The sequence below is a fragment of the Erigeron canadensis genome, chromosome 6 (genome assembly GCF_010389155.1).
Source record: "Erigeron canadensis isolate Cc75 chromosome 6, C_canadensis_v1, whole genome shotgun sequence".
NCBI classification, from domain to species: Eukaryota; Viridiplantae; Streptophyta; class Magnoliopsida; order Asterales; family Asteraceae; genus Erigeron; species Erigeron canadensis.
Genome location: NC_057766.1, coordinates 1,171,692 through 1,191,708, shown reverse-complemented (window position 1 = coordinate 1,191,708; position 20,017 = coordinate 1,171,692). Strand labels below are relative to the sequence as shown.

The 20,017-nt window shown below is 33.2% G+C and overlaps 2 protein-coding genes across 2 annotated transcripts; both read right to left on the bottom strand.

The window, feature by feature from the left end:
- Positions 1–5,020: 5,020 nt before the first annotated feature.
- LOC122603555 (carboxypeptidase A6-like) lies at positions 5,021–12,943 on the bottom strand. The gene is made up of 11 exons (XM_043776282.1): positions 12,495–12,943; positions 11,371–11,428; positions 11,167–11,277; positions 10,837–10,974; positions 8,946–9,015; positions 8,799–8,854; positions 8,102–8,227; positions 7,741–7,880; positions 6,794–6,866; positions 6,632–6,706; positions 5,021–5,544 (listed from the first exon to the last, which is right to left on the bottom strand). The coding sequence occupies exons 1-11, from the start codon at positions 12,644–12,646 to the stop codon at positions 5,239–5,241; spliced, it is 1,305 nt and encodes a 434-aa protein (XP_043632217.1). The 5' UTR covers positions 12,647–12,943; the 3' UTR covers positions 5,021–5,238.
- A 4,221-nt stretch (positions 12,944–17,164) lies between these two features.
- LOC122603010 (stemmadenine O-acetyltransferase-like) lies at positions 17,165–18,754 on the bottom strand. The gene has a single exon (XM_043775622.1). It carries the CDS (start codon positions 18,752–18,754, stop codon positions 17,165–17,167), a length of 1,590 nt encoding a protein of 529 aa, XP_043631557.1.
- Between the last annotated feature and the right edge of the window lie 1,263 nt (positions 18,755–20,017).

Below are 20,017 nucleotides of genomic sequence, written 5' to 3'. Positions count from 1 at the left end.
ACCTAGCCTTATCACTTAGACAGATTATGATGTTTAATATTTGGGAGGCAAGGAACAAGAGGAACAAGCTTGTCATCCCTCACCCGAAACTTATTTCTCGCCTACTTCAAATCAATAAGGTAGTCCCAAAGGATACTAATTTACAGTTTTTGGATGGTACTCCTTATACAAGGAAGAGATTGTTGAAAGGGAATGAATGGGAGTTTCAAGATCATCCACAGTTTAGACTCCTTAAGGATTTGAAGGTTGGTGGGTATTTGGTAGCCCCTAAGCAGGGGGTTACTCGGGAAGAGGCAATAGCACTTGTGGAATCAATGGGTGCTAGTCAAAGGGGTGAATCAAGTAGGCCTCAAGAAGGTGTTCAAGGAAGAAGAGATGGTTTGCTGGGAGCTGGGATAGGAGGTACAGGGCCGAGTTTTGGTTATGATAGGCCTCAGGAGTATGATCAGTGGACCTTCTATGAGAGGAGTATGTGGGATATTACTGCTCAGAGTGGTGTACAGAGGCGGAGTTATGAATTAGCTATGGCGTATGCTCATGAACAACATAGAAGACAGCAGTTCGATTATTATGAGCAGGTCCGCCATCATCAGGACCACATTGCAGGTCTTGATTATGTAGAAACTCCCCCACCATATGATTATACACAGCCGTTTAATCCTGCAACTCATCCAGCATATCCTCAAAGTTATGATTCTGAATGGTTTCCCCGACATTCTTGTGTCGGTCGGGTCGAGGATACTTCGGATGCACCACCAGCAGCTTCGGATCCATTTGAAGCCCAATCTCTCTATCGGGGTTTGATGGAATCGATTTTTGGATCACGAGGTCCACGACAGTGATCGGTACCTTCTTTTCATTTTTATTTTTGTTATTTCTTGTGTGATTATGTGACTATTTAGTTATTTGTTTTTGTGCTTTTGCATTTTCAATTCATAGGTAGATTTCAAATTTTTTGTTAATTTCTTGTTAATTTACTTTCTTGTATTATGGAATTGAATCAAAGAGACAAAATGTTCGAGTTATATTAGTTATACATATTTGTAAAATGAGATTTTCTTGTGATTGGATGAGTATATGTAAGTGGAACTAGGTAGTGTAGGCTAGATTGCATGACATGATTGATTTATAAGCCGCTTGATAGAGTTGCTAGCAAGTAAAAACATAGAAATGTACAATTGAAGGTAATATGCCAATTGTGAGTCATAATGCATGCATCACACTTATTTATCCGTTATATCCTTCAATTTCATGAGAGAAAAACGCCTCGTCGACGATTGATTTAGATTGTTAGCGTAGCATTATTTTTCGTGATCATCATATTGTGTGAATCATTATTGTACATTAGGTTAGAACTAGTATACTTACCGTGTGGAGACCTCTAGCTTGAATCATGTGCTTAAAATCATATAACAATCATACAAATCACTCCATAGTTCACTTCACCTCATCATAAAATCCGTTAATAGTTCAACGTTGTGTTATTTATGATGATGAATCGAAAGAAAGAACAAATTGAAGTCAAATTGAAATATCCGGTTGAAAAATCAAAGCATATGGTTAAAAGTCAAATTCAAGTCAATTATCCATGTAAGTTGATCCAAAAGAACCAAAAGTGAATTGTTCCAAAATCATTCTAGTAAATCGCCAATTCAGAATCATTACCGTGTTTCATTCCATCAATCTTGTATGAATACCGAAGTAATAGTTTGAGTTATGAGGTCTTGATTCGATTTGTGTACTAGCCTATGACTTTTAGTGTGCAATAATGAGTTGAGAGCTTCATATTCATATATATATTGGCACATCTTTTGCTAATTCACTCAAATATGAACCGAGGGGAGTGCACATTGTGAGAGTGTGATGCATGTATTGTGACGAATTTGAGGTTTATTAGGTTTAATTGCACATTTATATATTTTATTTGCTAGTTGTAAATCTTTTGATAGTTGTAAGTCTCATGAGTTGGTTGTGTTATGTAGTTTGGTTTGCATTGCTTAGTTTTGCCCAAGTGTACTTTGAAGGTTGCTTGAAAATTGAGTTTTACAAGTATGTATAGTTGATATAATTCTTATATGGTGTTTCTTTGATGATAGGAAGTATTATAGGATTGTAAATTAGCTTTGACACATGATGAATGTCTTTTCGGGACGAAAAGAGTTAAGTTGGGGAATGTGATAAACGCCTAGAATGCATAATTTTAAGATGTAAAATCAAGTTGTTTTGTGAAGCTTAATAGACGATTAGGGGTACTCTTATGTTTGTTAAGTGTTTCAGGCACTAGGTGATGAAATGGAGCTAATTGAATCAAGAAACGAGTCAAGGAACCAAGAAGCAAAAATCTGGAATTCTGAAATTACAAAGGGCGTAACTTACGCCAGACTTGGCAGTAGGTTACGCCAGTTGAAAATCCAAGGGGCGTAATTTACGCCCAGGGGGGTAGTAGGTTACGCCAGTTGCAGATCAGAAACCCGATTTTTATGGTTTTAATTAACTTTCAGTTATATACAATTCAATTGACGACTTGGGAAGTTACCATTCATCAAATTCACTCACAATATCAGTTCCTAACATAGAGAAGACCCCAAAATCATCATAAAATCACCAATTCATGAAGATGACAATTCAAATTGAAGATTCAATGATGAAGATGATAGGCTAGGTTTTCTATTGATCATTCTCATGTGAACAATTATGTAAGCCATTTATGTTCAATCTTTCTCATACTCATGTTGGATTAGATGTTTAATTCTTTATTAGTCTTTTACATCTAATGTTGTTTGGATTGTTTGAATGATTATTTGTTCATGACTTGAATGAAATTCATCTATCGTTTGGTTTAACTTGTTAATTGATCATTGATTATTGAATGAATTTCTTATGAACTCATAGTTTATTTTAATGAATTAGAAGTCTAGTTGTGTCAATTCCCCGGTTTTCGTTATCGTGAATCATCACAATCGATTAGTCTAGTTCTTGAATTCATTCAATCCAAACGTTATAACGAATTATGTCTATGTGGTTTCCAATGAGTACAAGTTAGATTACATATTTGAAAACATAATTGGGAGCATGAGAATGGTCTATTTTGTTTAATTGAATTATTGTGTTAAGTCAATAATCATTTTTAGTTTTAACTAAATCAATCAATCAATCGATTTTAAGTTTATGCCTAGATTAATTAATTTTGTAAATTTGTTTAACACTTTCCCGTGATTCCCTGTGGAACGATATTCGACTTACCCTAACTAATTAGTGGTATTTAGTTGATATATTTGATCGGTCCAACGACATCGATCAGATATTATTATATCAATAAATTAATAAATTATTAATTATTTTTTTAAAGAGGTTCATATATCATTTTCAAAATTTTCATATTCAATGTACATTCACACATTAAATGAAATAAGAGTCTAAAGCAAATTGCTTTTGACAAGATCTAATTTTTGCAATGAATTCATTTGGCTCAAGTAATTTAAACAATGTAAACTATGGACAAGACATGAGTTTAAGAGATTGATTACGGGTGTGCATTATTAGCACAAAACGGATGTGAATGAGTTGCGGGATTATCCCAGACAAAAGTAATGAATGTTATGAGGTTTAAAGCATTGAAGAAATTGTGATGGCTATTGTTTAAAATCTAGTTTAGGATGATACAATAATCTTGAAATCGATCATTCGGAAAGAAGCATTGCAAGCGGCAAACAACTCTTCACAACTTTTTATTGCGATAATGTCTCAACTCTTAAGTGCAATGTAAAAATTTAAAGATATATTTAGCATAGATTTAAAGTTTAAAAAAAAAACAAGTGACTATAGTTTAGTTTTTACTAAACAATATTAAAATTTTGGAATATTTATAGAATTATTAATTTATGGTTTTGATGGGACCTATATATTTACCTTGGGTTTAAAAAAAATTATTATCTTATTATTTTATTGATTGGTGTCCAATTTTGTACTGATCCCAAGTTGGGACCGGACAAATTATTAGTTTTATCGAGGTTATTAATTTATCGAATATTAATTTGTAGAGGTTCTACTGTATGTCTTTTAGTTTAATTTTTCATTTTTCGATTTACACTTCTAAGGTGTAGAGAGACATACCACATACGTTCATTATCTCACTTTCACTTTGGCTTGACGTCCTTTTGAAAACAACCTCGCTACAACTTCACCTTAGGGTATAGATAAAACTTACACATATCCCAGACAAAATTAATTACAGTCGTTGCATTTATTATTTTTGATTATTTAAAATATGTTAAATGACCTGACAATTTTGACCAATTACTAAGAATTGGTTCCATTTAAGACTCCATAAAAGTTTTTTGACCTGTTATAATTGTTGCCTAACACAGATTACGTATTTAAAGGCCATTCAAATTATTTGCAGAGTTTTAAAACAGGATAACCTTAAAAAAGAGCAAAGAAGTAAGTTGTAATTTTGTCTTTTTCAAAAATCTTACCTTCTCTGGCTGTACTTGAAATTTGGATAGCCAACATAAACATCACATGCAAGTCGAATGTTGTTTTTGGAGAAGTGGCAACATGAGAAGCTAAGTTTCTAATTTGATCAAAAAAAATAGGTAGCTCAAAGCGCCGTACTTGAAATTTGGATAGCCAACATAAGCATCACATGCAAGTCGAATGTTGTTTTTGGAAAAGTGGCAACGTGAGAAGCTAAGTTTCTAATTTGATCACAAAAAATAAGTAGCTCAAAGCGCCAACCCTTCTTCTTAGACAGTTTGGCTCGTTATTTACTAGCTCTTAAGCTTTTTGGGTGAAAAGCATTTTCGGAAATTAACTTCAAAATAAACTAGGCCAAACGCTCAGTCTCCAAGCCAAAAAAGGGGATATGTTCTCCAAAATGTTGTTGCTTAAACGTTTAAAAATCTAGTTTATACCCACCAATTAAACACAGCAGAACATGTTAGTATAAACGGTTAGATAACAATAACTTGATACTATAAAACAAAGACAGCAAACAAAACAAAAGGAAAACAAAACACGATGTGGAAGACCTTCAAATTCTATTAGTGTACAAATAAATATTGTTCATAATGTGTTAAGAATGTTGTAAAAATCATTATACTACACTAACCTGTAACTTTGTGTTTCCCAAAAAAATGCTAAACAACCTCAAACTTAATGACAACATATGGGTATTGATATACCCGTAAAAATAAGTAATGGTACACATCTTTTCGGTTTTCTTTAAGGCCGAGAACTTCAGAGAGAAATGGTAGGCATATGTGATCTGTTACTCTTTGCAATTCTTGAACAAAACATGAACATTAACATGACTGAAGATAGCAAGAAAAGTCTGAAATACGTTCTGATTTCTTGCAAACCAAGGTCAAGAAATTCCTTTTTTTCACCATATCTATTCTTTCTTTCGATTAAGTATCCATTTAGATAGTCGTCTATGGAAATCAGGTGATCCACCTTAATAGGAGTCGAGTCTTGAAGATTCATCTGGTGAGCACCCAGGTTGAACATTGAAAAGAATGTGGCAGACCACTCATTGAGAACTCTCTGAAATATAGAGGGCAGATTCAGTATCTGGAAATGCACTTGCTTGCAAAATGGGTCAGGTCGGGCTTTGGCCGAACCACCAATACTTTTTGAAATTTGTGTACAAATTGCATTAATATAATTCAAAAATCGTATACTAAACAACAATAACAATCTCAATCCTACTAATGTGCGGGGTAGAGGAAGGCATGACGTAGACAGTCCTACCCTACGGACCTACCCAAGAGTGGACAGATGGTTTACAATTAAAAAGTATCATGTATAGATCGTGCACAAAAGGAGTGAGGTAGTAAAATCATATCAACAAAAATTACTGTAATTTATTTAAAATGAAGGAGTTTAGATGTTGTAAACATTTCTGTACACCTTGGATGACATTTGACCCACTTAACAGGTTCAACCCGATTCAATTTAGCCAACTTTTACATTTGACTCGTTTTACCATTATCAAACAAATGTGAGCAAAATACTGACCCGTTTTCATAAACATGAGTTGAAACAGCAAAACTCTACTACAAAATTCATGGTCAGCTATTGATCCTTATTATAAAAGAACACTTCTTATCATTAACGTTAGATGTTTGATTTGATATACACTTTTTAAGAAAGACAATTCTGACCCATTTAATTAAAATGGGTCAACCTGGGTTGAGTATAATTTCTAAAGCTCAAATAAAAAGAATTGCCAAAATGGGAATGGGTCAAATGGGCATAGCGGCCACCTGGCTTGAAAGTTGCCCAAGATCTAATTTAACATATACAACCTCCCAAATCATTTTCTTTATAAAATTATTTTTGGTATTAATATAATTTATGTTTGTAAAGATAAGCGTAACATTGGTTATAAAAATTTCTCACAAATGGACACAAAAGTAGTTGTGGATCAACCCAACGTCTGTAAGACCAGTACTTATAAGTGACCCTTTTTGACCCAGAGCCATTCAACCTGTCGACCAGTCGATCTGGAACTTTTACATCTTTTTCGGCTCAAATGAGTTAATGAATTTGATGTTGGGAACGTTGCATTTTGGCCACTAATGTTAGATATCTAGAAAAAAATGAAGTAGCAGGGATGTATGTCACATACATTGAAGGTAGAATGGTCCACAGGGTTAAACATTTTAAAGCAGTCCCTTGAAGATGCCTTTTCATCTCCATAGATCTGGGAAGTCGAGAAGTGTTAATATCCAAAATTGAAAATAACCAGAGATTTTGCATAGTAATGAATTAATGATGTGCATATGCAAACCTCGAAGGTGAAAGACATTGGGACCCTTGCTACATCATACATATAATCCGTTGTGGTACCATGCGCAAGATATCTGTTTTAGACAAGTGAGAAAGAAATATAAAATGTGAAGATATGCGCGCAATGAAGTGAAGAAACAGTTGATAGACATCATAGTATATGTACTTGATCCATCCCATTTCCATTAACGCACTCTTTGGTATATGGAAAGTAAGTCTCAATGGTAAAGCTTTATGTAACAAACTTGATACAAAAAAGTTTTCAAGAAACTTTTGCTGTATTGAATAAATCTTGTAAAACCTCAAACCCTAACAAATAAATATATTCAAACAAGGAAGAGAGAAAGCGTTTGTCACCAGAAATTACTTAGAGATTTCTAACTTGTTGCTAAAAAAGCTTGCATCAAATGGGAAAAAGCCTTTAAAAAGCTGAACGCAATAATAAAAGTTTTAAGAAAACCTTGAATAGAGCTGGCTCTGATCATCAGGCATAGACAATTTATAAGTTGTACTAAGAGAGAACCAAAACAAACTTAGGAGGATATGCTTAGATAGGTTTTAAGGTCATTCACAAATACTAGAGGATTTAGCGAAAGAATGTACCTCTTAACAGATTAATAGCTAGACTAAAATATTTTGGTAAAACAGGTCAAAAGAGACCTAAAGTGTCTTCAAATATTTACAACCTCTTAAATCTTCTTAGTTGGAAGGAAAAAACAATAGCTTAGTATTTTCATAGCATGTTTTCTAATCATAAAATACATTTCCATGTCACCCTGTACTGACCTGTTTTGAAACTTATTATAGGTAACATGTTCTGACTTCTGACCCCAGCCTGTTTTAACCCGTTATCAACCCATCCAACCCGGCATTTTGTCACCTCTAACAAAGATATATAGAAAAACAACAATAATTGAAGTCACCTAATAGTAAATAAATGATACTAACCCAACAGATCCGCCTCCTGATCCAACCGCACAGCGGTCACCACAATGAAGGTGGTTTAAAGTTTCAAGCATCAACTTCATCTTCTGTGATTGCAGTCCAGTTGGCGTTGTGTTTTTGTGATCATATGGCATAAACAGAGCCTATGAAACAAAGTAAATACAATGGTTACGAGAAAGAACTGTCATTGTATATGTAAAGAAGCAAATATTCGAATTTTAACGATTTGATTACTAGATAGCAGATTCCAGATGTGAAATCTGCCATGCTTCCTTATTATTGCTTGACACTACATAATGGACAACTATCCATAAACATTTCAAATGTCTGTCTAAAAGCAACAGGGGGAGGAGGTATTACTCACCTCCATTCCAGAATGTACGTTGACCCAAATGTGTGGGTCAAATGACATCGAGAGCTTCCGCATTAGCTGAGCCTCAGGCTCACTGAAAGGAGCAGTCCCAGGATTCTCTTCATATGGATCAAAATCCTGAAGTATATGAACAAAAGAAGGTTGTAACAAGCATAGCCAAAAGTTTCACCTGTTCTATTATGAGCTAGACACCATATAGGCAAATAGGGATGGGAATAAAACAATTATAAGAATTACTCAGACAGTAACATTGCCACCCAGAAAAAGAAATGGTAAACAGTTTCTTTAAGAGTGCCAATGCTACCATCTATTTATAAATACATCAATTAGAATTCACTCTATCTCAAACAGGTCAAACAAAGATAGCTTAATGGAGAACAGATTAATTAGTCAACCAGGTTACAAGTCCTACAATTCAATAGACAACCTCCAAAATTGTTTTAATTCAATAATTTAACAAGTATATGTAATCATATTGTTTCTGCAAAGCATAGACACATAGTTAACACAATATCCATAAGAAAGATTAAACAAGCACAATAAAGTGTTTACAGGTCCCAACCGACCTCTGCTCAATACAACCTGTATTAAAAGTTGGGCCGTTTGAAACCCAACCCATTACCCAATCTACCTGAACCTCCTATCTTGCCGCCTTTAATTGCTAAGGTGCCTGTTAATTATAACTAACCTTCTCCTTTTTCCCCCAATCTACACTCCAATTTCGATTGAGATCAACTCCCCTGCCTACAAAAAAAAAGGAGAAAAGAAATCATGAAAATGAGCAACATCGCTTATGTGAGAATACATAAAATAGTAACTAGAGTAACAGAAATACCATTTCTTCTCTCACAAAGATCTCCTGCTTCAACTTTTTTGCGTCCATTCAGATTTTCCACAGGTACTACCTAAGCATCACTATGCATTAATTCCATGAAAAAGATTTACTTATAGCTTCTGATGGCTACATATTAAACAATAAATATAAAAATCTATAACAGAAATGAAATCCAGCATTAAAACACCTGAACTTTATGATCAGTAAGTAGTAATTACTTCAGGAACTGATACAAAGAACACACAGAAGCTTCTACTGCTATGCTAACCTTAGCATCTAAATCAAACCTCTCATGACTACAGAGTGATATGATCCCACATCGGCCCAGTATGGGATTGATTGGTAGTTTATAAGCCTAGGTGTCCCCTCCTCCTTTGAGCTAGCTTTTGGGAGTGAGCTCTACACCTAGCTTATGGCATGATACGAGCCTATTATGGGATGGGTTCATATCAATTGTTATCAGAGCCAGCCCTACCTTTCGAGGTTCCAACGCTCGGAGTGGTAGCCTATGGAGTGGTGACTTGGACCCAAGGAGTAGGGTGCCAACCGTGACCAACATAGCCGTGACCAACGAGGATGTTGACTCTTCAAAGGGTGGGGTATTGATATGATCCCACATCGGCCAAGTATGGGATTGGTTGCTAGTTTATAAGCATAGGTGTCCCCTCCTCGTTTCAGCTAGCTTTAGGGAGTGAGTTCTACACCTAGCTTATGGCATGATACTAGCCTATTATGGGATGGGTTCGTATCACATAGGTGGCAAATTTGACCCTTATGCCAAATTTTGGTAGTATTTCACCCAATAGTCACATGGAACTGGAATCGCTCCTGTACTGGATCATGGTTGGTTATGTCCCTGAAATTTGGTACGATGGGGCTAGGCTCATTCCAGATTACTTGGGTACATATGCACCCAATAAATAAGTATATTAGTTCCTATATTTTATACATTCACAAATCACACCCGAATGTCCATAAGATATTCATATTAATCCTTAATAACTATGTTATCAATTTCGGTGAAATTTCGGTGGTATTTCGGTGATATACCGGTTTTCGGTAGTGGGACATAATTTCGGTAATGAATTTCGGTTTTGATATCGTTACCGAAATTTTCGGTGGTTTTGACCGAAATACCACCGAAATTTCCGAAATTTGACCGAAATTTCCGAAATTTCAGTTAATTCTGTTTCAGCACTTCCAGGTTTTATCTTTTACTCTTATTTATGTATATATATATAATATTAGAATCACCGAAATACCATCGAAAAAAACGATATTTCGTATACCAGTCCGTGACCGAAACACTGAAATTTATGTCCTTGACTACTTAGCTTAATAAGATGTTTACACTCAAATGATTGTTACATTTAATGTCCGTTCAAAGAATTCTTGTAGCGTGTAATTATTTTAAACCTTTGCTCAATAAATTCAATTAGTAATTGTAATATTAAAAGTGTTTATAATTTAATTATAGAAAGCACTATTTTTTAGACATAAATTTGCCGAACCAAAAATGCTCGGAAATTCATTTTATGTGGCCAAAACGCCGGTTCTTTATAACAGCCTTTTATAGTAAAATCTGTACTTTTTTAATTACATAAAAATAGAAACTTTAACCTCACCCAACCCATTTGAACTCACATTAAAGATAACTTTTGACCTGTTACCCAAATTGCCCAACCCGCGTATGTTACCAACTCTAATAATGACAAACAAGGTAATTTCTGGATCGAATTCTTACATTCTTTTCAAAATAAATATACAGAATTTAACATAGTGACATCTAACTACGAGACAGTGCATACTGATTTATACACACATTTTCACTTTCGTAAATGCATGTTAGCTTAAGCTGGTAAAGAAACAAGTTCAGTATCAAAGGTCTGACCTTTATAACAATCTTCTCGAGGGTTTTGTTCAGCAACAGTGGATCCATTTTAGGTAAAAACTGCTCCTCACTCAAGATGGAGAGTATCCTTAATGCAAGTTCAGAGGTAATAAGCTCCCGTGCATGCTGTCCAAAACTCTGGAAGACAAGTAATCATCTGTCAAAAAGATCACCAATCACAATATGAGACAATACATGTCAAAAACTAGAAAGGTTCTACTTACTTCAGATCTTTAACTTTGTTAACATGAGATATGAAGAGTAAAGTCGCAACAATTTAACCTTTTTTTTCCATGGATGCAATTACAAGATTAAGAAGAAAGTACTTACAAGAAGTATTCGAAACTTCGATTTGTCATCAATAGCTGTCCTATTCCGACAGTATGTAACTACATTTAGTTCAGCATGGTAACCCTTGTTGGTACTTTGAAATGTCTCCAACTGTGAAAATTTTCCAAAATCAAATGAGACGCCATTGCAAATGCAAAGAAGAGGACAGAAATAAAAGAAAAGAAACAGGCAGAGTTTACACACATGGAGTCTATCTTGGTGTCGATTGACCAATGCTTCTATCTCTTCCATTAAAGAATCACTAAATAAAGAGAGGAAACATACTTCAATACATTTATAATGGTTTGCTATGTTTTTTGCATGATTAACAGTCCACATATGTCAGAAGAAAATAGAAATCAGAAGATGCTTGTCAATCAAAACATTTGTATTAAGAAATCAGAAGATTGAAAGGTTTTGCAGAAGATCTTGTATTCCCGTGTTAAATGCAATGACTTTATAAGACACGTGTGTGATTCAATGAAAATATCATAATACGGTGTGTCTAACATACGACTGGAAAACCAACATCCTCTTTGTTTGTACAAGAAAAGAATTATAAAGCATGAATGGAGAAACGAAAAGGAGGGAAGTCGAAATTTTGTACTTTGTAACAAGAAATAAACAAGTCAGCAAAAGTGTAAATTCATGTTCAGCTTAAAGTTAGGGATGCAGTTTTGCTTTGCATCAAGGCTCTTTTCATCACTTTTATAGGCAACTAAAAAAGAGTACACTACAGATAACTACTTCAATATAAAGAATTTAAGTTGTGCAAGTAAGAAATTTCCTAATAATCCAAAAAGCTACAACAAAATTAAAATCCGCTTAACCGATGCACCTATAGCAGCAAGAAACTATCTTGAATTAACAAACATCGTTGTGATGCCTTATCTCTAACTCCTAAAGGTTTAAACTTTTTAAGCAAATTCGGGTCCTGGTTTAGCCATAAGCTCGGGTGAAACCGAAAAGTTTAGAAAATTGTCTAAACAATTCAACAATTATCAATGTCTTACACATTGTTGCAACATACCAAAAAAAAAGGTCATACAAGCTAGATTATTTTCTTCTTAGATAGTAAAATTTAGCCCATTTATCATTAAAAAACAACAAGGAACCAAATCGATATGTCGAAATAGATCAACTCCTCCTGACTACTAAACTAATAGTACTAATACATATACAATAAAGATCCATCAAATTATAAGTTACATGAAAATTACAAATAATAAAATCATCATCAATCGTTATTAATTAGGGATAAATAAATGCATAAAAATTAAGATTAAAAGAAATTAACTCTCGAAATGGTAACGATAAATAATGATTACCTGGTACGATAAAGATCGCGATTAATAGGAGTAATAGGTTGTTGTTGTTGTTGTGACAAATCATTGTTTTTGTCACTGATGATACAATGAATACTTGTAAATATCAACAAAAATGAATAACAGAATACTTGTACATATAAGTTATATGCCATTATATATATCTATCATTCCAATCTCTCTCAAACTTATATATAATTTTTATATATATATATAAAATCAATGAGTTGCAGAAATCTTAAGTTACTAAACCAATTATAATTATTATTATCAACTGTTGGAGTGATGATGATGAAATCAGTATCAATATACACAGGAAGGACGGGCTGGGCTTTGAGATCAAGATGGAAGATGTAGATGCGGATCTTATATATATATTGTTTGTTTATTATATTATATACAGTATACTTTTTATTTTAGAGCCAAATAAAATAAAGTGATTTATCGGTTTTCTAATTTTCTTTCTTCGACAGCGTATTGTGTCTTTTTCCGTTACACAACCAGGCATGATATATGTAGGGATGTGTACTAAACGAGACAAGTTGCAAATTACTCGAGATTGGTTTGTGAATTATTAAAAATCTGATTTGTTTTTTTATCCGGTCGAACTCGAGCTTAAGATGCCTGAAGAGACAATCGACTCGAGCTCAAGTATCGAGTTTCCATGCTTGTCAAAGTCGCGAGTCTTATCCAATTTTACAACTTCACCTAACGTATATATGCATTTCAACCAGTGGCGGATCCAGGATTCCGAGTTAGGTAGGTCCTTTACTTGACGACTTAGTTGAGGTAGAAAAAAAAAAACGAAATGGGTCAAAACAATCTACTGGGTCACAAATGCATATGTATTACATGGATTCGATGCAAGGGTAGTTTTATTATTGCTAATAATGCATTTATATAAAATGGGCTCATAAAACACATATAGGAAAAAATTTTCTTTTATCTTTATTTTTAATTCAAAGAATTAAATAATACATTAAACGATGTAAAATCTCAATTACCTTTAAAAAAATATTTTGGATATATACAAATTTGTACCCTCGTCTTATATTAAATGTCCAATTTTGACTTGTCAAGTCTTCTACATACAACTTTGACCATAAATATTTTTTTTGTGTTATATAATAGTTGACGAAAGTTATATCAATGAAAATTATATTGAAAACTCAATCCGTCCATATAATTTATATGAAGTGTTATATGATATAGACAAATATTTTCACGGTCAAAATTTAAATCAGAAGTCAAAACTAAACATTTAATATGGGATAGAGGGAATAATTGTCTTTAATATTATAGAAATCATTAGATAACTTGCACATAACTTGAACACAACACACATAATTTATACGTACGTATGAAAAAAAATAGAAATTTACATAAAACCATAATGAAATTGTATAAGCATTGTTTTAAATTTGTTTCATGCCTTCAAATCTGAATGCATATATTATAAAACTTTATAAATTTAGGGGTTAAAAAGTAATTCATAAAAACAAGTATTTATTCATTTGGAAGAGTTTATATAGTCTAGGGGCCAAACCAAAAAATTGCATAAGATAAGATAGACTGATAGAGCATTAAATGCTCATCTTCTTCCCTAAATTCTTTTCTTCCATTTACGGTGGACACTCGCCGGAATTTTTTTCTTTCAATCTTTCCACCGGCCTAAATGTTATTCCACGTACAAGAATGGGATGTTAAGGTAGGTCCTAACCAAATTTATACGTAGGTCCTCGAAAAAATTCTCATAGTCTCTAAACTTTTTTCGGAACTTAGGTAGGTCCTAGGACCTACCTTCTTGTATGGTAGATCCGCCCCTGATTTCAACATGATTATAGTATTATCAAATAATATCGAGTCGAATAGAGTGGCAAGCTAAACATAAGCTAACAAGTCAGAGATAAAAATTATCAAGCCGAGCCCAAAATAATTAAGCCTATTAATACATTCTCTAATCGAGTCGAGTTTGGGCTTAAAAATGTATGTATTGTCTCGACTGGACTCGATTACAACCCTAATCATACGTTCTTACTCAACTCGATTACAACCTTTATCATACATACCAAACAAGGACATAACTTCATTGGGCAAGAGGGGTTCCTGCCCCTCCAAAATGCAATATATTAGTCATGTATATAACAGACTTGAAAAAAAAATAACAAAGTTGTAGTTGGCTTAGATAGTCAAGGCTTTTGAGATAATTTCTTCTTTTTGTTTTTGGCGGAGGTTCAACTCCTTTAGCCTCCTTTTTTAACTTAATTGATAGCTTTTCTCATACTTCTTTTTACTATTTACTTATTTTTTTCTAAACTAAACAACTATATATTACAGATTATACAGCAAGTATATATATATATATATATAATTTTAGCATCACTTATAAGAAATATACTCCACTTAACTAGCTTATTATATAATTTATTTATGTATATATATAAGTGAAAAGTTATTTTGAAAACCTTTTTTTTTGCGAGAACCTTTGAGAATTTTTCAAATCAAACCCAACCGATGATTATTATTTACATGAAAATTGTTTTTTGATTGTTTTCTGAATAACTTATGTGTAATTTTGAAGTTTATAATTGTGTGGAGGCATGGATTATCATCCATTATACAATTATGTGAAGATTTGGATTCTTGATCACATGTGCACGAATATTGCTATGATTACATATGATCGACTTGCATACATGTGATCATAGCAATATTCGTGCTCATGTGATCAAGAATCCAAATCTCCACATAATTGTATAACGGATGATAATCCATGCTCCACACAATTACAAACTTCAAAATTACACATAAGTTATTCAAAAAAACAATTTTCATGTAAAAAATAATCACCGGTTGAGCTTGATTTGAAAAGTTTTCAAAGGTTCTCGCAAAAAAAAAAAGGTTCTCAAAATAACTTTACCCTATATATAAGTAGAGTTAAAAGTATATGTTTACTATGTTATGCGTAACGTATAAAGATCAAATGATTTTGACCCCTTTAAAAAAATTTCAAGTTCCGTCACTGATTCCAAATCAATGTCTTAAAAGTTAAAAACCAATCCGTTGAATCATTTGGTTGATTAATTGACTAGCTTAATTTTTTTCTTCTTAAATAACATTGACTAATTTAACTAGTGTCGTTTTTTAGTACAACCTGCTGAAAAAAACCGTTCAAATATTTTTAGCATGTATTTTTGTCAATTAATACAAAACACGGTTTTTCCTAAACAAATTCAAGCTTTTTAAAAACAAAACCTTAGCTAGTAATGTAGTTTGGATATTGTTTTAGTTGTGAGAACTTGTTTATATGCCTACATCATATAAAGCCTACATCATATACTTTGCAGTTATAATTTCATCACTTACATTGTAGCTCTATGTGTTATTTTGTTTAAATAAATATTGATTTTGTCAATTTGTATAATATTCAGGCGTTATCTATGATTAAGAGGTTCGACGAACCTTAAAAGTATAGATATGGGCGGAGATGTGATAATATAGACTACAGTGATGGGAAGGTTAATGTCACGTTTTACATACCATCGCATATGATATACATACGTAATGTCTCCTTAGGCAATATCCGGGTGATAGACCTTTTGTATAAATTTTAAAATAGATCATGAATTTTGATCATATAAACAGAGAAAAACCACCAACTCATGATTGTATCATCTACAAACAAACCATCATTTTTAAGATTTTTTTAATGGAGAAAGATAAGAGATTGAAATATTTTTTTATAAGGTGTATTATTTAAGATATTTTAAAAAGGTAGAAAGGAAATGAGATGGAAGGGAAAAGAAGGTAAGTTACAATTTAAATTGTTTCCTTTCAAAATTGGGTTGATTTGTTCCCTTCCCTCTTCCTTTCCTTTCTTCATTAACAAAAATTAAAGAATACAAACGACATATGTATTGATTGGTAGGGGTTTATTCACATTTCAAAGTCATTTTTTTCTTTGATAAAAATGTTTCAAAGATATCCAATAAACATCTATTATCCGTCTCATAAAGTAGAAATGGATATGAACGAATGCAACTTTTTTTTAGTAAGAATATGAATATAGATGATGAAAAACTAGATGGATATCCGTGCGATGCAGCGACGGTATACTGCGGCGGTGATTGGAAGTGACAGCGGTTGATGGTAGTAATTTTCATATTAGAGTTAACAAAATTGCGGGTTACAAAAGAGGGACACTGGTTGCAGCTAGCGTGCTTAATTTTAGGATGGAAAGAGTATTATGGGAATAAAAAATGTATAAGGTCAAATAAGGTACATATTTCAAAAACGGAAATAATTGATAGGGGGATTTGTTTTATTAGATAGTATAGATATAGATACGTAGATAAATCAATGTACTTGTGATTTGTGAATATACAAACATACAGTTTACGGAGTATATAAGAATGAATCAACAGCAAAATCCATGGATTTGATGAAGTTCAATAAGTCGATAACTCAAATTCTATGCCGTTCAAAAAAAAAAATCTCAAATTCTATCCATGGATCCGATGAAATTCAATCCGGCCACACAACCAATTTGTATTCATACATACAAAATTCATACCTGCCTTAATCATTTGACCTTGTAACAAGGATTTATAGACAGTATATCTGTATATGCACTAAAACAGAAAGGGAATACAATTTAGTGTGCCAAATACTCACTATTTGGGACAAAATCGTAAGGCCTTCCTAAACGCGGTGCTGAACATTATTTGGTACGGTTTTTGTATGGCCCAAATGTGTTTGGCAACCCCGTGTTTAGGATGGAACGCAAAACGTTCCAAAACCATGCCAGATGCTATTTGGCCTGGATTTTTGAGCACTTGATCATATGGTTTCCGCCCGTCCCATTTATCCATGTTTCTTGTAGTGAAATGGGGAGCAAAATTGCTAGTTATATGTAGTTGTCGTTCGAGAGGACTTGGATCTAGGGAAGCATATGATAGTAGCTCCGGGTTGCCTTGCAGAATCTTCATTTCTTCGTCGTCGATATTTACCCAAACTTCTATTCCCCCTGTACCGTACTTGGTGTCCATTAAACATATAAGATTCATGAAAACCGGGATATCGTTGCATATATTACTAGTGACCCAACTCGGCTTCCCCCAACCAAAATTAGTTTCATTGAAACCCATCTTGCACATACTTGTGACATAATAGCAATCAGTAGTCTCATTAGTACCAATTTCTTCCATTTCTTTAAGAGACTTCACCAATGCAACATGCCCTTCATCGCCTTGTACTTGATCCACAAACTCATTATTGATTTTTGAGATACTTTGGCGTACCTTATTGACCAAACCGTGCAACGTGGGCTCATAGTTAGTTGGGCACAAAGCATATGAGAACCAAATAAGGTTTCCGAGAAGGTCTTTTGACAACTTTGTTGAAAGCTTTCTACGAAGATTCACTGTGTGGACGAAAAGTGATGGTTTTTTAACACCACGGGCTTCTTTAGACGCTGCCATAGCACACTTCCATACGAAAGCAGATACCACGTCTACTCTTGATGGATGGTGTACGCCGTTTTTAGCTGCCTCAGTTTTCAGTAAGGCTATGGCTTGAGAATCAAATACAAATCTTTTTGTACTAAAGTTACCTTTTCTTAAAAATGACCCATAATTTGCAATAATATATCTACCACCATTCAACAATTCCTTTGCAGGAAAAAGAGATGATACATTTAGATTTGGACACACAACTTCTTTAGCTCCACAAGCCATGTTTGTCCATCCTTTAAGAAAAGTTGAGAAACCGGCCCCATCAAAGATCTTGTGCGAAACACAAAAGCCAATAACTATTCCACCACATTCAAAAATGTTTACCTGAACATTTAGTACATGATCACTTGGAGTTGACCCATCCAAACTAGGCTCAAAAGGAAGAAAATGATTGATTTGCCGATAGTCAGGATAGCTTAGAAACTCATCAAGACGACGATTGACCAAAGCACAAACAAAGTTGGCACCAACGTCGTTACAATCGATAGAAAGTTGATTCTTGTTGATTGTTCCGGCAAGTGGGTAGAACTGAGTCAAGGTGTTGGATAAAGATTTCTTTAGAGCTATCGATCTTTCGAGAGCTCGGGAAATACCATTGTTACCGTCGTGATCATTAGGGTAGTAAAAGAGAAGGGGTGCATATACATTAGGAATAAACTGATCTAGCATGGAAAAGTTGTAAGTTTTCAAGTGGCATGGTGTTGGGGAAGATGGTTTGATGTTCTCTTTTGAAATGATCTCAACTTTCATTTTATCAAATTATTACAAGTATATTGAAAATATAGAGAGGGAAGATTGTTAAATGTTTATATATAACCTATTATTAGCAAGTATATGTATACTTCTAGATGTAACATGATATATATAATGTTATTAGTGAATAAATATATAATATCATATATTAGCAACAAAGTCTTGGAGATTAAGATGCTACTCGTATTTCATAGTTGACATATATTCCTTGATTATAAGATGCTATCTTGCCTGCCGGATCATGTTCTTTGTCTTGAATTTGTTATTTAGTGAATGGGATAATCTTAATATAGATCAATAGAATATTGTGATTAGGTTAAACTCTTGCTATTGGACTATGTTATTTTCCAACATTGGAAGGAGTCAAGTATACTAATCTATATTATCTAACATTGTCATCATGTGATATTACGAGCTTGTTTGTTGATATATGAAAGTGTAAAAAATAAATTTATGTAACGGGGTTTGGGTGTTGTTATTGTTGTTTGTTAAACCGAGTTTAATTATAAATGGAACATATGCATGATAGTGTAATTAAACTTTACATGTTTTGATCAAACTTCTCAAAAAGTCTACATCTATGTAATAAATTAAGAGTTTAACACACACAGTAGAAGATTTAGTGTTTTATAAACATTCAATAAGAAAACGAGCAAAGCTAATTGCATGTTCATCCACTAATTAAAGTAGTAGACACATTTTAATTTTGATGTATAAAACTAAACAAGTGATTAATTAAGAAGCTTCATCCAAATAATAATTAAAATGGAATGAGAGAGTACTATAACGATCCACTGGTTGTTTGATTTTAAGCGGTTACGGAGATCCGTTGCTTACTATAAATGGCTTTAATAATGATTCTTTGTTAGGACTAATTCATTATCATGACTAATACTTTGTTGTTTGTTTATGTTCAGTTAGTTTGGAACCATGGTCGGCTAAGATCAAGCCTTCTTAGACTTTTAAAGGCGTGTTTTGTGGTACAAAATATTTTTTAGTTTTTAATTTTTAATTTTCTAGAAAAATAAAAAGAGTTTTTCATCTTTTGCAACAAATTAAAATTTTAAAAATGCGTCCAAAACCAAAAAATGAAAAATAATTTGAGGTTTTCCAAATCCTGAAAAATGAAAAGTATAAAACAATAAAAAAAAAATGTTTTTTAATTTCTCATAAAAAAAAATTGAAAACAGTGTTTCGTGTTTGGATAGGAAGATTTTTTGAGAAAATTATGTTTTGAACTCCTTTTTCTATTTTCCATTT

What these genes read in the sequence shown, in the direction of transcription:
- LOC122603010 (XM_043775622.1), bottom strand. Translation starts at nt 18,754, where the DNA reads ATGAAAGTTGAGATCATTTCAAAAGAGAACATCAAACCATCTTCCCCA.
- LOC122603555 (XM_043776282.1), bottom strand. Translation starts at nt 12,646, where the DNA reads ATGGCATATAACTTATATGTACAAGTATTCTGTTATTCATTTTTGTTG. An exon ending in CGAAGTTTCGAATACTTCTT is followed by an intron (nt 10,975 to 11,166) that starts GTAAGTACTTTC and finishes CTTGTCTTCCAG; the next exon opens with AGTTTTGGACAGCATGCACG. An exon ending in TCGAGAAGATTGTTATAAAG is followed by an intron (nt 9,016 to 10,836) that starts GTCAGACCTTTG and finishes AGTGATGCTTAG; the next exon opens with GTAGTACCTGTGGAAAATCT.